The sequence below is a fragment of the Passer domesticus genome, chromosome 2 (assembly GCF_036417665.1).
Source record: "Passer domesticus isolate bPasDom1 chromosome 2, bPasDom1.hap1, whole genome shotgun sequence".
Taxonomy (NCBI): domain Eukaryota; kingdom Metazoa; phylum Chordata; class Aves; order Passeriformes; family Passeridae; genus Passer; species Passer domesticus.
Window position 1 is genome coordinate 6,881,258 of NC_087475.1, and position 20,110 is coordinate 6,901,367.

Genomic DNA, 20,110 nt, shown 5'->3' on the forward strand with positions numbered 1-20,110 from the left:
AACAGTGTTTAAAATTTATCAGTGCAAACCCAAGACAAATTACATTTTGAATATACCAAGAGTAGTTTTTACATTGATATTTTACATTTAATATACCAGACCTGACAGAAAATGAATATCCTAACAAAGCACAAAAACTGCAAACAGATATTGAGAAAAGCAATCCATGAATTTTATTTGTGTTCTGAAACAGAGAGTCCATTAATCTGTCAGTAAACTTAGCAATAAAATCTCTTGAAGCTGAGGTAAGAGAACACAGGTAGAGTTTTCTGTACATAACCAAGCTAGAAATAAACATTTTTATTCAGCTGCCAAGAAACAGACTAGCTGGGTTACAGAACATTATGTTACACACTGCCACTTTTATATGGGATCTTGCATTTAGATGGTTTTTCTTCCTTTTAGGAATTGTCTTTCCCTTGTTAAACTGAACCACAAGTATTAATTACAGTGATACTTTGATTGTTACTGTTAAGCATTTTCAATTCCTCATACAAATTGCCCAGAATGCCATAATACCACCAGCAGCCTGTGCAGGCAAGAAGATTGCTGGCTGGAGAAAGAAAAATGGGTTGTTCAAGAGTAAAAGCAGAGAGAAAATTACCCTCACACTACTCAAATCATCACAGAAAAGACTTGAGAACTGCTAACCTGCACTATCCATGGACTGGTAGATTGCTAAAGCTAATTGAGATGAATGTAATCCTCATTCTGCTTTGATGAGGAAAGAAAAGTTCCTTTGAGACAGACTTTTACTCTATGTTCGTGAGGATTACAAGTAAGAAAATACCTGTGTTTGAGCCAAGCTCAATTTATTTCAATTACACAGATTCCCTCCCTTGAAGCTACAGAAAAGTGTGACACCAAATTACCATGCATACAGGTAATAGGAGTCCAGGGTGTTTCACTCTGGGTCACAAGGGAGGGGGAAAAAAATCTCCCTTTGTGCACTGCTTTGTCCTCTGCTATAAAGAAGGAAGCTGAGTGCACTTTGGAAACCAGGTCAGAATGAAATGCACCATCTAAAATTTTAATAAACTTTTTGTGTTCCTTGCTAAAGGGCACATAACGCACCCATTATGTTCACTGCATCATCAAACTTCACTCTGTACTGATGAAAGAAAAGCCCTGCATTTGTTTCAGGAGTTCATTATCTAAAAAAACCTCTCTCTTATTTTTCCCCCTCCTAACAAACCCCCTTCAACGTGAAGCATCAAAATGAAGTGATACCTTGGAGGGGAAAGGAAAATTAAAGGTGTCAGACTAGAGACAGCCTAAAAAGGACTAAGAGATGCTTAGTACTCAAACTTTTCTGCTGGGAACAAACACAGTGTAATGCTGCTACTCACCCAGCCCTTAGAAATGCAAGGGGGGGATTAAATGGAGCATTTTTGAGGGTACCCAACACCCTGGGTCAGTTCTCCTCCCAGAACAGCAGTGGGACCTGGCCAAGCACCTCTCAGTCCTCTCCACCCTCCTCCTTGGGGCTTGGCAGGCACTGAAGCCTCTACATGGGGCCAGCCCTCTACACAAATCTGGGGGCAGAGGGGACTGGAGGGCAAGGGTTAGGAACACCTTACAGAAATTCAGAGCTTTAGTGAAAACCGATAAAGTTAGTGAGAAAGAATATGAACAAACACAAAATACAATAAAGAATCACATGTCTGGTAGAAAAGTAATAAAAGTCTATTGACTCTGGGAGAATCCTGCAAATTTTTACAAAATTATCTGTGCCTGTTGCTGATAAGTGACAAAGCTTTGCAGACAGCCTTGAAGCACAGCTGGCTCCTTGATACAGCCAGTGGTTTCAGCCATGTGAACAAACTCCCTTTCACTACCTTGCTGACACAATATTCACAATTCCATCCAGTTTAAAAAAAATGTTTTTAAATATTATATCCAATGCCCCTGAAGTGAGACTTGGGAGGTTAACTTAAGCTCAACATGAACAACTTAAGCTCAAGCATGAAAGTACCTTAAAAACTGAAGGAATAATTTCCTTCACAACTCTCTGCCTTTTAATTCTTACAGACTCCAACACATAGACACATGTTCTACTAACTCTGGATAAAAACCTGCAGGACACTCTGTTACAGCCTACAGAATATTCTGCCTATGATAGGTCACACTGAACAAAAAATTAACATGTTCAAATACATATTAATATATAGCTGATATAAAAAAACACCCAAAAAATCAAATATGGGGTTCTTTTCATTATTTCTACAGTAAGATTAATGCTGATTTTTGACCTATAAATTTAAATGGCATGAAAATAATCATTGAAAAGATACAGATTATCAAGATGATGCAAAATTTAAAAAATGTGCGCCACGGCATAAGCTCCAGGTTTATAAATATATAAAAAGCAGTCAAATAATAAGTTTCCTCCAGAATTCAAGCCTTCAGAGTAATGAATACGCTAAGTCTCAATTTTTACTTTTTCCATTTTCCCAAACAATCCACAATTCCACTGGAACATCTGTCTCCACAGAGAGAGGGAGACTGGTTTTGTAGTCTCCCTCTCTCAGTACCAATTCTTTTGATTTTGAAGACCTGGTTTATTAAAAATTCATACAGTTGAGAGCATAATACTTAAAAAAAAGATCCACAACAAAATAAATAGTTATTGGTTACTTACTTTCAGCGTTAGACAAAGTGCAGGGATTGCAGTCAATCAAAGCTAACTGAAAATGCTGGAAAGAAAAAAGAATTATTTGCTTTTCAAACAAAGTAATACTAGCACTTGGGCAAACTACTAAGAGTAAATCAATTTTGTACTTGAAAATCAATAGTGCATTTTACCACGTGTCTTAAAAAAAAGAGTTTTCAATTTCTGTTCAACTGCTTACTAGAGGAAAATAATTTTTTTTTTATTGCAAACACTTCAGTGCTTCTAGGAATGCAAGATAGCAACAGATCTTCATAAAACAACCTGGGTTGCATCTGAAATAATGAAGGCATCAAATGAATGGTCAAAATTGGAAGATTAAGTTTTTATACACACAGCTGGGACTGCAGACACACCAGCTCACAGCCTCGTGGAGATAAATACTGAAGCACTCAATCCATCTAGAAAAACAGAACACTCTCCCTACAAACAGCGATTTTAAGTTTTTTTAAAAAATTGAACTCTTGTCAAAAGGAATTTAATGTGAATACCTCTACATTAGAATGTGAGTTCATAAGGAGGTTTTAAGTTCTCACATGCTCTCCTCCAGATGTTGAGAAAACTTCAGTTAAACATCAAAGTTTGTATAATTTTAATCACTTTTCTTTAGGGAATACAAAAAATACCTTTTAAAACATTCTGGGTTCTGAGTTAAGGTTTTCACTCTATAAACAAGGCCACAAAAGCAGAGCAATGAAATCTCTCTGTAAACATCATGTTAATTCACTGATCACAATTTAATTTGAGACACAACTGTATAAAAATGAATGGAACAGGCACAGAAACTCCAGGGCCTGAGCTTTTCCATAAACTTTTGAGAAAGTCCCCACATGGTATGAAATTTCAGTTGACACATTAGCTCAACAGAGAATAAAGCCTAGGAATACAGGAGCCTAAGAGTTACCCTGTGAAATACTACTGTTAATAAATACAGTTACTTACAAAATACAGTGTCAGGTGATTTCTAACACACAAAACATGACACTTTAGTAGACTTTATTTTCTTAGCATAAAAATTATAATTTAGATCAAACTATTCAGGATGCCAAACTAGGTGGCACTGGGAGCCTACTGCAGTGGCTGGGAAGGAAAAAAAGTCTGTAGCAATAGATAGGTGCAACACACTTTCAATATTGTACTCAGAGCTATTAAATGCTACTTAACTTTCCTCACTGTCACAATTACTCCTTGAGTACAGTATGTCTATACAAAACACATCTCTAAGATGTGTAAGATTTTATCAGACCATCACATTTCCAAAAAACCCTAATTTAAATAGGGACAAAAAATTCAAAAATTAATGTATTTTCCGTAACAAGAGGAATGCTGGAACTTCCATAAGCTCGATGCAGATTCCTCCTCACCCACTTCATCAACATCATTTGTAACATATAGCAGCATTTAGAAAATGAACCAAACTCAAGCTGAATAACAACAAAAATTAATGATTTATAATGAACATTTCAGTAATATCCCCCCAGAAGAGCACAAAAGAACCCAAAAGATTCACACCATAAAATAACTTTTAAACCTTAGCGCAAGCACTAAATAATAGCTTAAAAATATTAATTATTAGCTTATTTCTCTGCTGTGTCTGTTCCTTTCCCCACTGCTCAGCAGGCAGACAACTTACAGTCTCCCCTCACTTACATTGCAATGCAGGTTGAGTGCCTCAGAGACATCCTTTAGTCTGTTACCATAGTGATTCTACTAAGCAGACAACTTTTAAAAAAAAAAGCTAAATAAAAATAAAATGCTCTATCTTAAATTGCATTTTGCCTGACAAAAGAAAAAAAAAGGCTCTGGCCTGTACAACTGAGTGCTACTGATCTAAAAGGTACAAAATCCTTCCTGTACAGATGTGTCATCTTGCACCATCACTTACAATTACTATGGAAAGATAAAGCAGAATGGAACAGATTTGCTCTCACCTAGCAATGCTATTATAAAAAATAAGCAGATCTAAAGAAAAAAGATTGACAGCTGTTCTGTAGCAGCACTTCTGAAGGGTTACTGCAGTGAGACTCACTGAGAGAAAGCAGGCAACCATGTAAGAATAGCTAATCATTTTAATATCTAAGTATGCCAATAGTATCAATGCTACACAGTAGAAAAAAGCAGAAATATTCTCAGCAATGCCCGCTAAAAAATTAAATATTCACTGCTACAGTAGCCAACTTTTGAAATTCAAAAATCCACATTATGAAAATTTTCTTAGTGTGGTAAATTTCTAGTTGCACTGTTCACTAATCTACAAACGGTAAAGAAATTGATAAACCAAAGCCAGTGACTACAGAAAAACACACAGTTATCACAATTAAAAGCAATACACAGAAACCCCAGAACCTTTCAAACCAAGGACCTCTGAAATGCACACACACACACGAGCAAACCTACACCTCTTGCCGGATAAATAATACACAGCTCCCCACTAAGTACCCAAAATCAGACCAAAAAAACACCCCATGCACAAATTCTAACACATCAACCTCATCAGCCAGATGCAGATCCACTAATCACAATTACCAGCACCAAAAAAAAAATTTTAAAATAGTCATAATTTCCAACTTCCATTTCTGCAACCAAGAGCAGCGGCTGGCAAACATCTGCACCCCTCTCAAATATTGCAGCACTGAGCTGGCTACTGCTGTGTGGAATAGTTGTTATGCAGGAGAGGCCGCTGCAGCTCCGAGACGACACACAATACCTCAAGGCAGACAGCAGTCTATAGAAATTCAAATCCCCAGTAAGAGGATTTACCTAGAAGGCAGTGTTCTGAATGTTAAAAACTAACAGGCTCTTCTCAAGGGCTTGCGGCTCAAGGCGCAATCACAGAATCGTTTAGGTTGGAAAAGACTTTTAAGATCAGCCAAGCCCTAAATCACCTTGATTTGTAGCCATCTGTAATTGCAGAGTTATCTGCAGCCCATTCCATCTCCTCTGGAGTCCTTGACTTGCCTGTGATTGTGGAAACAATTCCGAAGATAACCTTTCCAAGGATGAGAGGTACAGTGGATTCCATATAAAAGCACTAGGTCTGGTAGTAAAGTAATAGTAATCTGATGCTGATTTAGGTAACTTAACATGCTTTCTCTCATAGAATTAACACCGATTCTTTCAAATGTAACAGGCAAGTAGCCAAGGTTTTGTTGTTTCTTTAATCAATAAATGACAAAAACAAATGAACCCTTTTCTTTTCAGTGCAAGATTTTCAGTACTGTCTCTGTTTACATGCAAACCTGAGAGCTCTGTAGTGATTCTAGTCCCTCCTCCTCTCCAGGGTGACATCAGCAAGTTTAACAGCTCTGGGCTCTGCACAGATTCAGCAAGCAAGGCAAGCCATCATCTGAAACCTGACAATCCTCACCGACTTACCACGAAGGAAAGCTCCATCATGACTCAGTAAAATTCTGTCAGGAGATGGCTTTTTCTGCCTGTGTGACCTAGGTGTGATGGCCGTGCTGCTCAGAGCAGCTTTTGTTCAGAGAAGTAGGACACGGAGAGCCTTGTGTAACCAGCTGGGGCAGGGTGCCAAGCCTCCATTTGCCAGGCATCTCTGGGACCAGGGGAGAGGGTCAGGAGAGGACACGCTCCGTGTGCTGCTACAGCAGCTCATCCTGCTGCTCCCCACTGCTTACTGAGCTCAGAACAAATTCAGCTTGCAACAGAAAGGTTTGTGCAGTGTAAACACTCAGGTACTTTTGTCCAACATTCAAAAAAACCCCAACTTACAGACGGGAGACAAAAAAAAAACTTGCTGGAGGACAGAAGGAACAAAAGCCACAGATACATATACAATGAAAAGCAGTGCGCTCTGAAAAATCTCTTGTTCTGACAAGCTCTAAGAGAAAAATTACTTTCAAACAGAAAGATCATCCAAGCTGTATTTTCGCAAAACAAAAAAAGGGCTGCATCTGAATTTACTGCCCAGTATCTTACATAGTGATTTTCACAAAGCCATCTCAACACTCCCATTTTCCTCCACCTTTTATGCATTATTTCTGCAACATCAGAATTCAGCTATTGCTGTGCTGACAGCCTGAAAGCCTGCCAGCAGCAAGAGAACGTCACGGGGAAGGGGATGGATGGCTGGGAGTCTGCAGCCACTGCCGCAGCAGCACGGAGCTGAGCCGCCCCGAGCCGGGGTCGTGCCAGGACTCAGCCTCCAGCCCCCACAGCTGCCCAGGCTGAAAACCCACAGAAGGCTCAGCTCAGTCTGTGGCTACACTCTTTGAGTGTTTCTGCGTGCCCTGAATGCCAACCTTGCAGTTACAGCTACACCTGATAAAAGTGGATCTATCCGGATGGAGATGCCTCTTAAGGAGAAGGTCCATGAATGAAGCTCACCAGAATCAATGAATATCCTGAGCTGGAAAGGACCCACAGGGATCACTGAGTCCAACTCCTGCCCTTGCACAGAACCATCCACAAATGTCACATCATGTACCTGAGAGCACTGAGCAAACACTTCTTGAGCTCTGCCAGGCTGGTGCTGTGAGCACTGCCCTGTGGGGCTGCTCCAGTGCCCAGCCACCCTCTGGGCAAGAACCTTTCCCTAATATCCAACCTAAACATGCCTTGACACAACTTCAGGCCATTCCCTCAGGTCCTGTCCCCACAGAGCAGAGATCAGTGCCTGCCCCTCCTGTTCCCCTCACGAGGAAGCTGTAACTGCAGTGAGGTCTCCTCAGTCTCCTCCAGGCTGAACAGACCAAGTGCCCTCAGCTTCATACGGCTTCTCCTCAAGGTCCTTCCCCACCTTTATTGCCTTTGGTCACTCTCCAATAGCTTCATGTCTTTTTTCCATTGTGGTGCCCAGAACTGCCCTCAGTACTCGAGGTGAGGCTGCTCCAGCCCAGAACAGAGCAGGACAATCCCCTCCCTTGCCTGGCTGGTGATGCTGTCCCTGATGTCCCTCAGGACAGGGATGTCCCTCCTGGCTGCCAGGGCACTGCTGGCTCATGTTCAACTGGCCATTGACTGGGATGCTCAGGCCCCTTTCCACAGCACTCCTCTCCACCATGTCATTCCCCAGTGTGTCCACACACCCAGGGCTGCCCCATCCAGCCACTAAGGATATCTAAGGATATTGGTTGTCCCACCAACACCCTTAGATTGAATGCTCAACTTCTGAACCATTCATTCCTCTTCCCATGGTGTGTCCTTCTCCACCTCCCAAATGACCCAAGATGCCACACAGCATAATTCAGTTTTAACAGCTACTCCTCTTTGTAATCATGGCATTTCTAACATACACCTGTAATTCTCTTTTACAGAAATTAGTCAAAAACCCTCTTTGTAATCATGGCATTTCTAATATGCACCTGTAATACTCTTTTACAGGAATTAGTCAAAAACCCAAGTGAAATTAGGTAAGAGAGAATAATAGAGAACACCCTGTAGGGCAGACATTGTGGTATCATCATCCACTGTCAAAACCAGTCACACTAATAACTCTCCTGAAGTTTTGTTACACTGCCATGCTGCATTAAAAAACTTCCATGGATTTATTCTTGTATGTGTCTTTCCACCATTGACATATGCAAACTACCAAGACTAAGAGAGAAATTTCAATCCCAAATGCTGCTTTCCAACCACTTACATTTTTATTGAAATTATCTTTTGATTCATTTCATTTTGCTCGCCATAAAAAGCACTTCACTTTTTTGTGTGAAGTGCTTGAAATCTTGGATATCTGACTTGCAAGAGCCAAAGCCCTTCAACTTGTTTTTCATCTAAAAAAGCAACTATTCCTCATAGAATTCAGGACTTAAAACTAGACATAAGAAACTAAAACATCTCATAGCCACATGTATTTTGACTAGCTATTTTTAATAATTAAAATACATAAGGTTTCAATGTACAATGTTGAAACTTAAAAATTACTAACTTAAGCCCATTCGAGAAAGATAACTGGGTGATAAAACAGCGCATGAAGGCTCAAAATGAGAAATTTTCACTTTCCTAAATACTTGTTTACTTATTACTCAGAGAAAGAACATAAAACATGAATGATATGTCTAATAGAGTTTTGTGCTAGCATATAATAGCTGCACTAGCTAAAAATATCTTTCGTAAGTATATATATACAGGAGAAATATTTGAATAAGTGCTGGAAAAGTGTCTGACTATAAATAAATACTTCAAGCTGTTCATCGGTACATCAGCATTTAATTTCTTTATATTTCATGCATATTCATACAATTCATGCACATTTTAATTCTTTTGCAGCCTTTTTCTTATCCTAATATAAGCAGCATGTCTTACCATTACTAACAAATGAGAATCTTTAGAAGAATAATTAAAAAATTAAAATTATATTTAAATTGATGATTTATGGGCAAGATGAAAGCATAAGCCTGAAGCAAACTACTGGAATAACTGTTTTGTATATAAAGGAGGATAAATTTCTGTGAGTGAAAGACAGAATCAGTATTTCTGCTAAAAGGCAGATAATTGAAAACATGAGAAATTGAGTTCTCACTCTTCTAAAGGTTTTGTTGCTGGGCACAGGGCGCACCTGTAATAAAACCAAATAAAATTCCCAAAGCAAAACACTGCTTTGTTTGCTATAAACCAACCTGCTTGTGTCCAGCATTCCTACTGACCACCCATTAAAAAAACCCACCCCACAAACCAAACAAAAATCCAACAAAACCCACAGAATTTCCCTACCACGAATCTCCAAACAAAAGCAAACAAAGCTTCCCCTCATAAAACCAAACCCTCAGAAAATCTGCCCCCTGGCCCCTGCTGTTCCCTCAATGTTATCAATCTAATAAATATAAAAAACAAAGACTTCTTGTCTCCCTTAAGCATGAATTCTGCATGCAAAGGGCTTTCAGGATCATGGCTCTAAATCCCCACTAAAACCACAGGACTTCAGCAGCACCAAGCAGGATGAGCACCAGAAGTTTTCCCACAGCTGTCACCTGGTGCTCAGCTCCCAGATCTCAAAAGGCTCTGGAGCAGAGTATGTCACACAGGAATGTCCTCCAAAATTCTCTTTGAAATCTTTCATTCCCATGTATTTTCAAGAAATTGTTTAAGATTCAACAGCATTTAAGAGGAGAACTGAGACACACATGCTAGAGAAGATGATGCACCTATGAAAAAATGAGGCCAAACAAAAAAAATAAATTCAATAAATAGGAAAATGGCCATGACAGGAAGTGGCATGTCAGAAATGATGTGGCACAAACCCACAAGTATGAATATTTTTTCCAACTACATTTACCCAATAAATAAAAAGATACATTATATTCCTAGAGATTTTGCTTTATCCTCCTTTCAGATTATCACAGTGCCACCACAGCTACCACCATGGAACACAGTATTCCTTGTGGCATTTGGAAGAAACAGTGAACAGGAAAGGGGCAGCAGGACATAATAAATTAAAAAAGCTGGACTGTGAGACAAACCTCAGTAGCATGGTTTTGCTACAGTCCTCAATCTACTAAAAAGAAATCCATCCCCCAGTTGGGATGGATTTCTTTTTAGTAGATTGAGGACTGTCAGTTAATTTTGGAATTAATTATACTTTTCTGATGAATGGGGCAAATTTAGCTTTCATGTCTCACCTCTGAAGGTAACACTGCCCAATCTGCCAGGTTACACAAGGACTAGGTTTTTTTTCAACCAGAAGGGACACTTTTTTTTTTCCTTAATGTAAGCCTGAAGGCCAAGTAATTTTCAACAGCATTGGTGTTGCAAGAGCTTATGGCAATGGGGTAACAGGGAAAGTCAAGGATTCTCATAGTAATTTGCAAATCTTAACTGCAGAACAGGCAAAACCAGTAATTGATTTTGAAGAAACACTGGGAGTTGATTTTATGCTTGTTAAACAGCACTCTAGCAATTATCTTGATCATCAACATCTTAAAATAGTAAAAATTAATTTTGTGCTTAAATTGCTTACATAAAATACAGATGATTTATGTTAATGCTCTAAAATTGTGAAAAACATGGAATATATGACCTTCAGACTTCCATCTCCCCCCTTTGCCTGAAGACTCTTACAGACAATGCCTCTCACTGACAATGACTCATCTGTTGGCAATGGTTTATTCTTAGCAATTACAGACTTAACATGAATGTTTAAATACCATCAAAAACATTATGATATTTCAAAGTACTTTAATGCGACGTTGGTACAATCTGTGAAATCCAGAGCAGCCACAAGCGAATACCAGATGAAAAAGCTACTTCCACTTTCTGCCTCCGTGTGAGCAGGGAGCTCAAACTGGGCAAGGAGCCCCAGGAAAAAGGTCTGTGCTCATGGCCAGTCACAGGCAGGCTGCATCCCAACCCCCTTAATTACTCTCTAAAATCCTGGATCCTTTTAAAAAGGTCCAGAAAACCAAAAAGGCACAAGTAGACAACTCTGTCTTTTCATTGCTTTGGGTTTCTTATCTTTCTTCTGTTTGAAGATGAGATACTCTGTGTCTCAGAGAATGAGGCAGACATTGTGTGAAAACATCCCTTCACATCCCTCCCCCATTTTACTCTCTCCATGCTTGGGCACAACCAGAGCACCAGCACTTCAGTTCATTCTCCTCATTAAGGAAGCATTTTCTGTTTTGCCTCTCAGAGTTCTGGTTTAAGGTATGTTTTACTTAAAATCACAGTCAGATTGGCTTTCAAAGAAGCTACAGACCTGTTCTACGTCTTTTCCCCTCAACTGACACATATTGTGATGTTGAACTGGTAAGTTTCAATCAGTAACACTTTGTTTTCAAACAAAGTAGGTAAGTCCTTGGACTGTACCTTAAATCCACAGCTGAGCTGAACTAAAAACAGCTCTGAGTGTTCGAGACAGAGTTCCACCAGGTCTTTTGCTCCTCATTGTTGTTCTTTACTAAGGATTGCAACCTCCATAGCAAAGAAGAAAACCAGAAACTCTGCTTCAGGTGTCTCAGTTTCTCATTATGTTTTGAACCAGGAGGGGATAAGTCAGCTCTGTCCCCTCCTTCCCATTCCATGAACTTTGCACTGGATGTACCAACCCGGCCACGTCAAGCTGAGCTGGCTCAGACTTCTGATCCACCTAAGTTTGCAATTGGGGAAAGGCAAAAAAATGAAAAATCCCTTGATTCCATGTGGCTGAGAGTGCTGAACGAGGCAATCAGAATTGAAAGGTAGAAAATGAGACAAACTTTTAGGAACAAGCTGCAGTTATATTGCTTTAAGAAAAACATGAAACCATCTTCAGTGCCAACACCCATGCTCATTCCACCAACCTTTGAAGACCATCCCTCTGCCCCAGGGTAACCTGCTTTTGTTGTGGCCATTTGTTTTTTTAAGCAACTTGACCACATGCCACACAAAAGTAATGGAATCATGACAATTTTGCATTTAAAAAGATTAATTTCTTTCTGTTTTTGAAGTACTACTTTGGTGTTTTCCCCATTTGTAGCTGGTGTTTTGAAAACCTGAAGTTTGGTATATTCAAAATCCTCTGATTGTAACTGATTTGTTTTGCAAAGTTGTGAACATCAAACACAAGAAATTATTTAGATTGAGTTATCATAATATTTATTTAAACACCTGATTCACTGACAGAATTTCAAATTTTATGCCACAGCAGAAAAAGGTTATTTCTTGATCAATTTTTATCAAAAATTAAAATCATATAAGCAAGTAGATCGGAAAAGACCTTTTGAGATCATTGAGTTTCTTCTACTACTTGATTAGAAGATGACCACCTCCTTGTAAATTTAATCTTCTTTCCCCCCAGCTTCTTTAAAAATAAAACCAAAATGTACTTCAGCACTTCTTTTATTCCATATATATCATAACATACCAAATCTGTGCCAGAGTACCAGGAAACAGGATCACCCAAGCTCACACATTTCTCAGCACTGATCTACCTCTATCTCTCCTTGCTCCCTCTCACCATTCATTGCATGGAATCTTTTCTACTCCTCTGCACAATTTCCAACTTCACCAACCCCTGTAGGTGAAACCTTAGGCTCTGGATGAAAAGGGAAGCCTGGGGAGAGAACTGCTTCCCTCCATCACAAAAATTGAAAGGAAAAATTGAGAGGAACACTCTGCTTTTTCAAATCTTGGACAATGTGATTCTGACAACCCAAGAAAACAATCTGCCAAGAAAAGAAAGCCGTAAGATTCTTGAAAACAAAACACTTACTGTTTTCAACAATTTTTAGGGAAGATTAATATGCAGAAATCTGCTTACAAATTGCACTTAATTACAAAATTCTCAGCCCTGCAGGTGTATTTCCCACCACACGCAAGTCCGTTAAAAGAACTCTTCCTTTTTCCAAGACATGTAACAGCTAAATTTAGAGGCCAGGAAGGAAGGGACGTGTGGGTAGAGTAGAAAATGGGAAGAGGAAAACAATGGGCAAATGTGCTGAATGGAGGGAGATAAAATGTCAGATTACAATCAGAGACCAGAAAAGAATGTAAATAGTAAGGAATTTGAAGAAGTACAGAAGAAATGAAGCACTGTGTTACCATAAACCATTTCCCACTGATCAGCCAGAAACTGCTGCCTTAGAAGCTGACTCTCAAGCCAGGAAATAAAAGAATACTTAACATGCCACAAAAGTAACAATTATATTAAAAAGACATCATTTTGCATAATAATTTTCTGGTTTACTAATTCCAAGTTTACAACAGGGAAGCTGGGGGGGGAAAGAAGGGAATATAAAAATAAAAAATCAAATAATCCAAGTTGCTATTTTTTTCCCTTAGCTTTCATTACAACCTCAGTCTCCCACAAGGTTCACTATTTTAACAAGAGCCCTACACCAAATTTTTCATCTAGAGTGTAGCACTTCATACACCTCAAACCTATCCTTCTTCTGTTTACATTCAAGCACTTCAATTTCTATAGCAGGTGGTCTGTGACTGTTCTGTGCTTATGCATTCCTCGCAGCTATAAGATGCAACACAAGACTTGTAAGAAATATTTATTCAATTTGAAAGGAGTTAAACCTACCTTTAAACTAGACTCATAGTCTGTGTTCACTTTGAACATAAGCCCAAGTCGCAAATGAATTTCCTTGGCTCGACAAAAGCTGGGATCAACATAAAGCGCCTCCTGAAATGCTTTAATTGCCCTGCAAGAAAAACACAGATTAAAAAAATGATGTTTTACTGAAGTATCACTCTATAATCAATGTTTTTTGTATGGCTAACAAAGTGGATCAGGAAGTATTGTCACAGAAGAAAATAAAATAATAGTTTACATGTAATGTTTTTGGTGCATGGCTTTTGATTCTTCAAGAATTGGGTAATTTTGAACTCCAGGTATCCTCATGTATTTGAAAGTCTAATATTTTCTATTAATTTAGAGAAACTAATTTGCTGCATGAAATACACTAACATATCTGATATTTCAGAGAGGATGACTCACAAATTAGTTACAAAATCAGCGCAAGTTCACTTACAACAGCCAGGTTGTTTTTGATTCCAGCAGTGCAGACTCAAGGAGCAGCAGAGACCACACACCTCTCCCACTGCACCTACCTGCTCCTTTTTCCACTTTCTCCTCCCTTTCCTAGCACCAGTGCCATGCAAGAACTCAGATAATACCAATTGCTCCATTACTTCCAAATGCAGACATAAAATCCTGCCAGCTCCTCACACAGGAACTTTCTTTCATATTCCCATGATATGTGAAGTTATCTACTCTGATATCTTCACATATCATGGCAATATGAAGGCTCTGATTCTACTTCCTTACCTTCAAATCCTCTCTCACTTGTCCCTGTTCATAATGGCACTGTACCAGATAAAACAGAAATTCCATCTAAGAACTCCATCTTGGAGCAGCCACAAAGTGACTCTAAACAGGACTGTTTTGCCTCTCAGGCCACTGCACAAAACTAGGACAGCTGAAATGCAACTAAAAGATAATAGAATTGAAGTCACAGAGGAATTAAGAAAGAAGCTAAGTCTCATTGTTGCCTGAAATCCAACGACAGGGTGAAACAAAATCCTTTCCTGTACACCACTGGTCACACAAGAAGAGGAATCAGAGCCAGCCTCTCTCAGGGCAGATTTGAGCAGCCCATGTGGAAAACTGGACCCATGGTGGAGCAGCACAGGGACAGGGGGCAGGGATTAACTCCAGTGCTTAAAGTCACTCTCTTAAAGCACATTGATTGAATTCCTACTCTCCAAGTACAGTATTATTTATAAGGACAGAAGGTTGGTTAGCAGATGCAATGCAAAATTCAACAAATATTTTTCACAGACTTCTTTACTCACAACACACATAAATTATCATTTCTGAATCCTTCAGCAAAAACACTTCTGCTCTAAAATTCTTACAGGCTTTTTTCTTACTGATCGCAAAGCAAACCAAAGGCACAGAACTTCCCCTAGACAATGCAACTGGTATGTACCTGTTATGTATCTGACTTTTAAAAATAGAACTTAAGAGTAGATAGGCTTAAAAAAACTATTCAATTTTTATTGCGGAACTGAAGCTTCCTCTACTACAATCCTTCATGAAGGCTCTTCTTACCCAGAACCCTACTTTTCTGCCAGCATATGGAAAATGAGCACATGAAGCACTGAAGAAACCTGCACCAGAACTAAGCTCTCTCAAATCTCATCTAAATTTCCCTAAAATCCTGAGGGGGTGGTGTATCACAAAACTCATATCTACACTGAATTCATAACAAACAAAGATCCTTGTCTCAAAACACCATGCTCACCTTCATAATCTACAAAAACAGAGATCAAACTGAAAGGCCAAAGACTGGGCTGATCACTAAGTACCAGCACAGATTTTAAGCTAGGCTTTTGCTATGCCAGAAGATTCTATTATTGTGTATTTCTTTTCTGGTCTTAACTCTAATATTGGCACCAGGTATGTTATCCACTGGTATTTAAAATCCATTACCTGTATCTTGCTCAAAAACAATATCCTAAGTCCCAAAAAGGAAGAAAACCACTGTCTATTATTCCAATCAAAGAGAAGACAAAAATTGGGAATGAAGACACATCAGTTCTATAGCACATCACACAGTGTGACCACACTAACACTCTGTAAACTTCAGGCTCCTCATTTAGCCATCCTTGCTTGACCAGAAAATAGTATTGTGATATTTCCCCTATGTCAAGTCCCCACTGAAAAGATCATCAAAGAGAGGATTTCTAAAAAAGTTTAAGAGACTCTGAGAGCAACAAAAATATTTCCGTAGTCTCTTGCTTACTGAACAGGAAATATTAATCATTGACACTGTTGAGCAATGGAGTAAAACAAAGCCAAAAGTATAATTAAAAACTTTCCAGGACAGTTTTCAAATTTAGTTTGAACGTATATTGTCATTCATTCAAAAAACCAAGAATGTTGCCTACCCCAGTCTTTCAGAGGAGCACAGCACTTAAAAACCTCTAAATTATCATCAGCAGACAACAGGGAAGACTGTGTCACATTTAGCTCAGCAACTGCTGGTCACAGAGACCATGCTTTGAGTAAAGTTGATCTCTGCACAGACAAACTAAAAATCAAATTCTACCTTTTACTTAAATCTAGTGTTAATTCCATATTGGTTTTCCAATTTGTAGTTTTTCCAGGATGACATGCATGAATAACAAAAAATATTAACTATTTCCACTACTGTGAAAATGGGCATTATCAAAATTTCCTCAATAAAGTGATCTGAAAGAGCATTTTCAACATTTTTTACCAGTGGTAGATACTCATGTCTAATTCAATAACTACAACCTCATTTAAATATTCAGTAGAATTTTTATAGAATAAAATACTCTGAAAAGACATTTACTTATTAACTCTTACAGACAGACAAGCAATTTTACATCACAGCTGAATTAATATTGATGTAATTTCGCCTGCAGGAAACATTTAAACAAAATAGCAATGTGCTCACAATTACAGGACACATCAAGAACATGGACCACAGCAAAAACCTCTGCCTGTTTTCCACTGCCATTCCCAGAGCTCCAGACTCATTCCCTCTACTGTCAAACAGCAGAACATCTGCAGCAGCACTGACACCCATTCCACAGCTGGGCCTTGCAGACACAGCAGGAGTCACTTCCTTCTTGTACAGATCTTTGGTTACTCTCAAACATCTCTAATCCCATTTCTGTTCTCTGTCCAAGCCTACACAAGAAAGATGCAGGTCTGGAGGATCCAAGGCATCCAAGTATCCAGATGTTTTCCCTCAAAGCTCTTGTACAGCTTGACCAAAACCAGAAGTGCAGATATAACCCAAGAGCTTCCTTCAGGGCTGATGGCACAGAGCCTTCCTCAAGTCAGTTTGGAGTCTCCTCCACTAATTAACTGCCCTCCATGCACAGACAGAACTTCTCATCTCACTCCTCCAGCAGACTAAACATTTATCAGTCCAAACGTAAAACTATCAAATGAAAGGCCAGGAGAAATAAATTACAGTCATCTGAATTCAGCAAGAGAGGACTTTCCTTTTGTTCTCTGATGATACAGCAACCTGCGTGGTGAGACAGTGCTGGTTAAGTCTACTAGAATTTATTGAAATTAAATAAGGATTTTCTCCAAGGATGAGGACATTTCTCTTAGCAGGCAGGGAAGGCTATCCTAACACTTAACAAAATGGGAAAGCAGGACTGGAAAACAGACACTACAGAGAATGAAAAGCACCTCTGGACTTTCATTTTACACAGCACTGCTACAGCAATTCAGGAAAAATAAAAATGACATCTCCAAATCAAGACTGCCAGAATCAATACTGCAGCTATTGTCCCACCCACTAATCTATACAACAATGCCTTCCATTATGAAAGTGAAGAAACCAGGTGAATAATAAATAGATTATTATATTAAACATTTAGCAAACTCTCCTAAGACTTTTACTGGATGATTTTGCTTGAATAGACCATGAATAAAATCAGCTTTGTACCAGGCAAAAGAACATAATAAAAGAACTATTTAACAATTATTTAACAAAAGAACAATTTAACTATTCAGAAATTATCACTTTTGTATGTTTGAAACAAAACCCATGAAAATCAGAGTGAGAGTACAAAATAAAAGAACCTAACATTATTCTAATGTCACTTGATGCAGTTGGAGTGAAACTTTCTTCTTTTTTTGTTCTTACCCTCTTTCAATTTTCTGACCTCCTACTTTAAGCCTCATGTCATTTCACAACTTTACTATTGAAACTGATGTGAGGCTACCATGGACAAATTTCTATTTGAAACTCATAATCACAGTCTGAACATAAACAAAGTGTTTATGAAACACTTTTACAGTCTTTAGCCACAACTCTTCTATCCAGAGGACTGCAACTGCTGAATAGTAAAATATTTTGAGCAGCAAAGCCTTTAAACATTTCTCTAGAACAGCAGCTGGGAGTAGTTTTTTTTCATAGCATTAGCAGAGTTTTCACCAATCCAAGAGTAGTTTGCTATGAAATCACAGCAAGATAAGATAATGAAAAGAAAGATAACTGTGCACTCCGTTACTGGTTAATTGCTACATGCATGTGTACTCTACATGTACATTCCCATTTTATATACCTGAAAAATACACATATATATATAGATCCAGCCACCTGAAACCTGAGGAATGTTTGACAAAGCAGGATCTACAGACTCTGTGTTTAAATTCTTAGAAGTCTCCACTTGGTTGTGTGCATTCCCTCACAACCCACTATATACTTGACTTTCTGTGTGGAGGAACCCAGTCAGAAGCAGAAATGTTGGTTTAGGCATCTTTATATCTAGATATTGAACAGATGATGACAGTGCTTCTGCTTTGGGAAGGATCAGGGTGTAGAGGGTGGAAGTTCCACTCAGGAAGGACTGGTTTTCCACAGCAGCTTTCAGTCATGATGGAGGTGAGGAAAAGAGTCTGGATCATCTCCTGCAGGTCTTTGGCTTTTTTCAGGGTCACTACTGAAGGACTCAGTTTTCTGTAACGCTCAGCTCCTACAGTTGGTAAGGAATCCCAGAACTGAGGAGCCTCAGGGCAAAGAGCCCTGTCAGGTGTTTCTGAGGAATCTGGAGCCTTTCTCACTTATCCAGCAATTTGCCAGGCCACTGAAAACACTGCAGGCTGGCCTTGGAGCACCACAGTACACTGGGATCCACAGGGTGTGAAATTCCATGTCAGGACACAACATCAGAGCCTGGGCTCCATCTTTTCATCTTGATGGAAGTCAGTGGAATCAGGAGATGCTAAACCAATCAGGCTCAGAATTTTCACTGAAGTGGAGAAAAAATTTGGTATCCAAGCCACTACACCTGGGTGCAGTTATTTCACAGAAATGAAGGACAGCCTTGACCAACTGTTGAAATTATTTAATAATGTTCAATCTATAAGACAACTATGGAGGGCATGAAATTATTAAAGTTATGTAAATATCTCATTCTACTGGTTTTCTACTCTGAGAAACAGGAAAACAACAGTAAAAATGCACCAACCACTTACTGCTTGATGATAAATGGTGTAAAAGAAGGGAGTATCAAAATTTCACATCTTTCAGACCTGTTTTAATGTAGTTGATTAAGTTTATGGAGATAACACCTTACAGCACATCTTACTGAAAATAATTGTGTGAAATAGGTTTGGTCTGATCACACTATTGCAGCGTCCATATATATGCTGAGGACTTTTAATTCTTGTATGAACAGTTAAACAAAATCACCAACATAAAATAATGTAACAGCTAAGATTTGTACTTAAGACCATGCTGCAATGCTGCTCTCGTATATAAAAATATGTACAATATTGAATTACAGTGAACTGCATTAACAATCTTGAAGCCAATCCAACACATCCTTTTATGAAAGCCGGAAAACTTTAAAAATAATATAAAATATATGAACAATTATTCTAAAGCTGATCTTATTCTCACTTGCTTTTTTTATTATCTCTGTTTATATGAGACATGAAAAAACCTCAAGTACTTCTCACCCCTTCCTTTTAGGAGGCCTATGTACTTCCCTCTTGTTAAAATCTCTGAATATCTGAAGCAGTGGTGTTAAAAAAAACAGTTCATGGATGAATCAGAATAAATAAACCACCTTAAACAGTCCTGAATACTTGCACACTCTTCCTCTGCCTGCTAGAAATATCAAGATCCATGTCCTCTATGAGCATAAACAGATGGAATAAATGCAGCAAGAAGGCAGATTAGCATTTCACTCTGGAAGAGGACTCTCCTGGCAATCTGTGAGAGTTCTGTGGAGGATTAAGGTCTTCAAAGAACACCTATTGTAAATGACGTGCTATCATTTCCCAAGTCTATTGTGATTTTGTCACACCTGAATACCAACAACCCCATACTCCTCTGCTCTTGGCCCCAAAAAATCACAGAGAAGGGGAAAGAAAGGCACTCAAAGGGATTAAAAATCAAAACTGCACACAAAAGTGTAAGATTTTGGCTACATTGGATTTTCTCCCTTTAAAAATTCTACCCAATATTTTCAAGATACACAATGACCTTAGCA

The 20,110-nt window shown here is 38.8% G+C and overlaps 1 protein-coding gene across 16 annotated transcripts in view; it reads right to left on the reverse strand.

Moving 5' to 3' along the window:
• Nucleotides 1-20,110, reverse strand: part of KDM6A (lysine demethylase 6A) — a 150,178-nt gene that overhangs the window by 55,913 nt on the left and 74,155 nt on the right. For 15 of the 16 annotated variants that reach the window (XM_064407273.1, XM_064407271.1, XM_064407254.1 and 12 more), the window contains exons 6-7: nt 13,638-13,758; nt 2,642-2,696 (exon numbers count right to left, since the gene is read on the reverse strand). In XM_064407273.1, the coding sequence (XP_064263343.1) occupies nt 2,642-2,696; nt 13,638-13,758 (176 nt within the window). Of the gene's footprint in view, nt 1-2,641; nt 2,697-4,321; nt 4,342-13,637; nt 13,759-20,110 lie in introns of those variants that run through there. The other variant, XM_064407274.1, reaches the window with a different exon arrangement.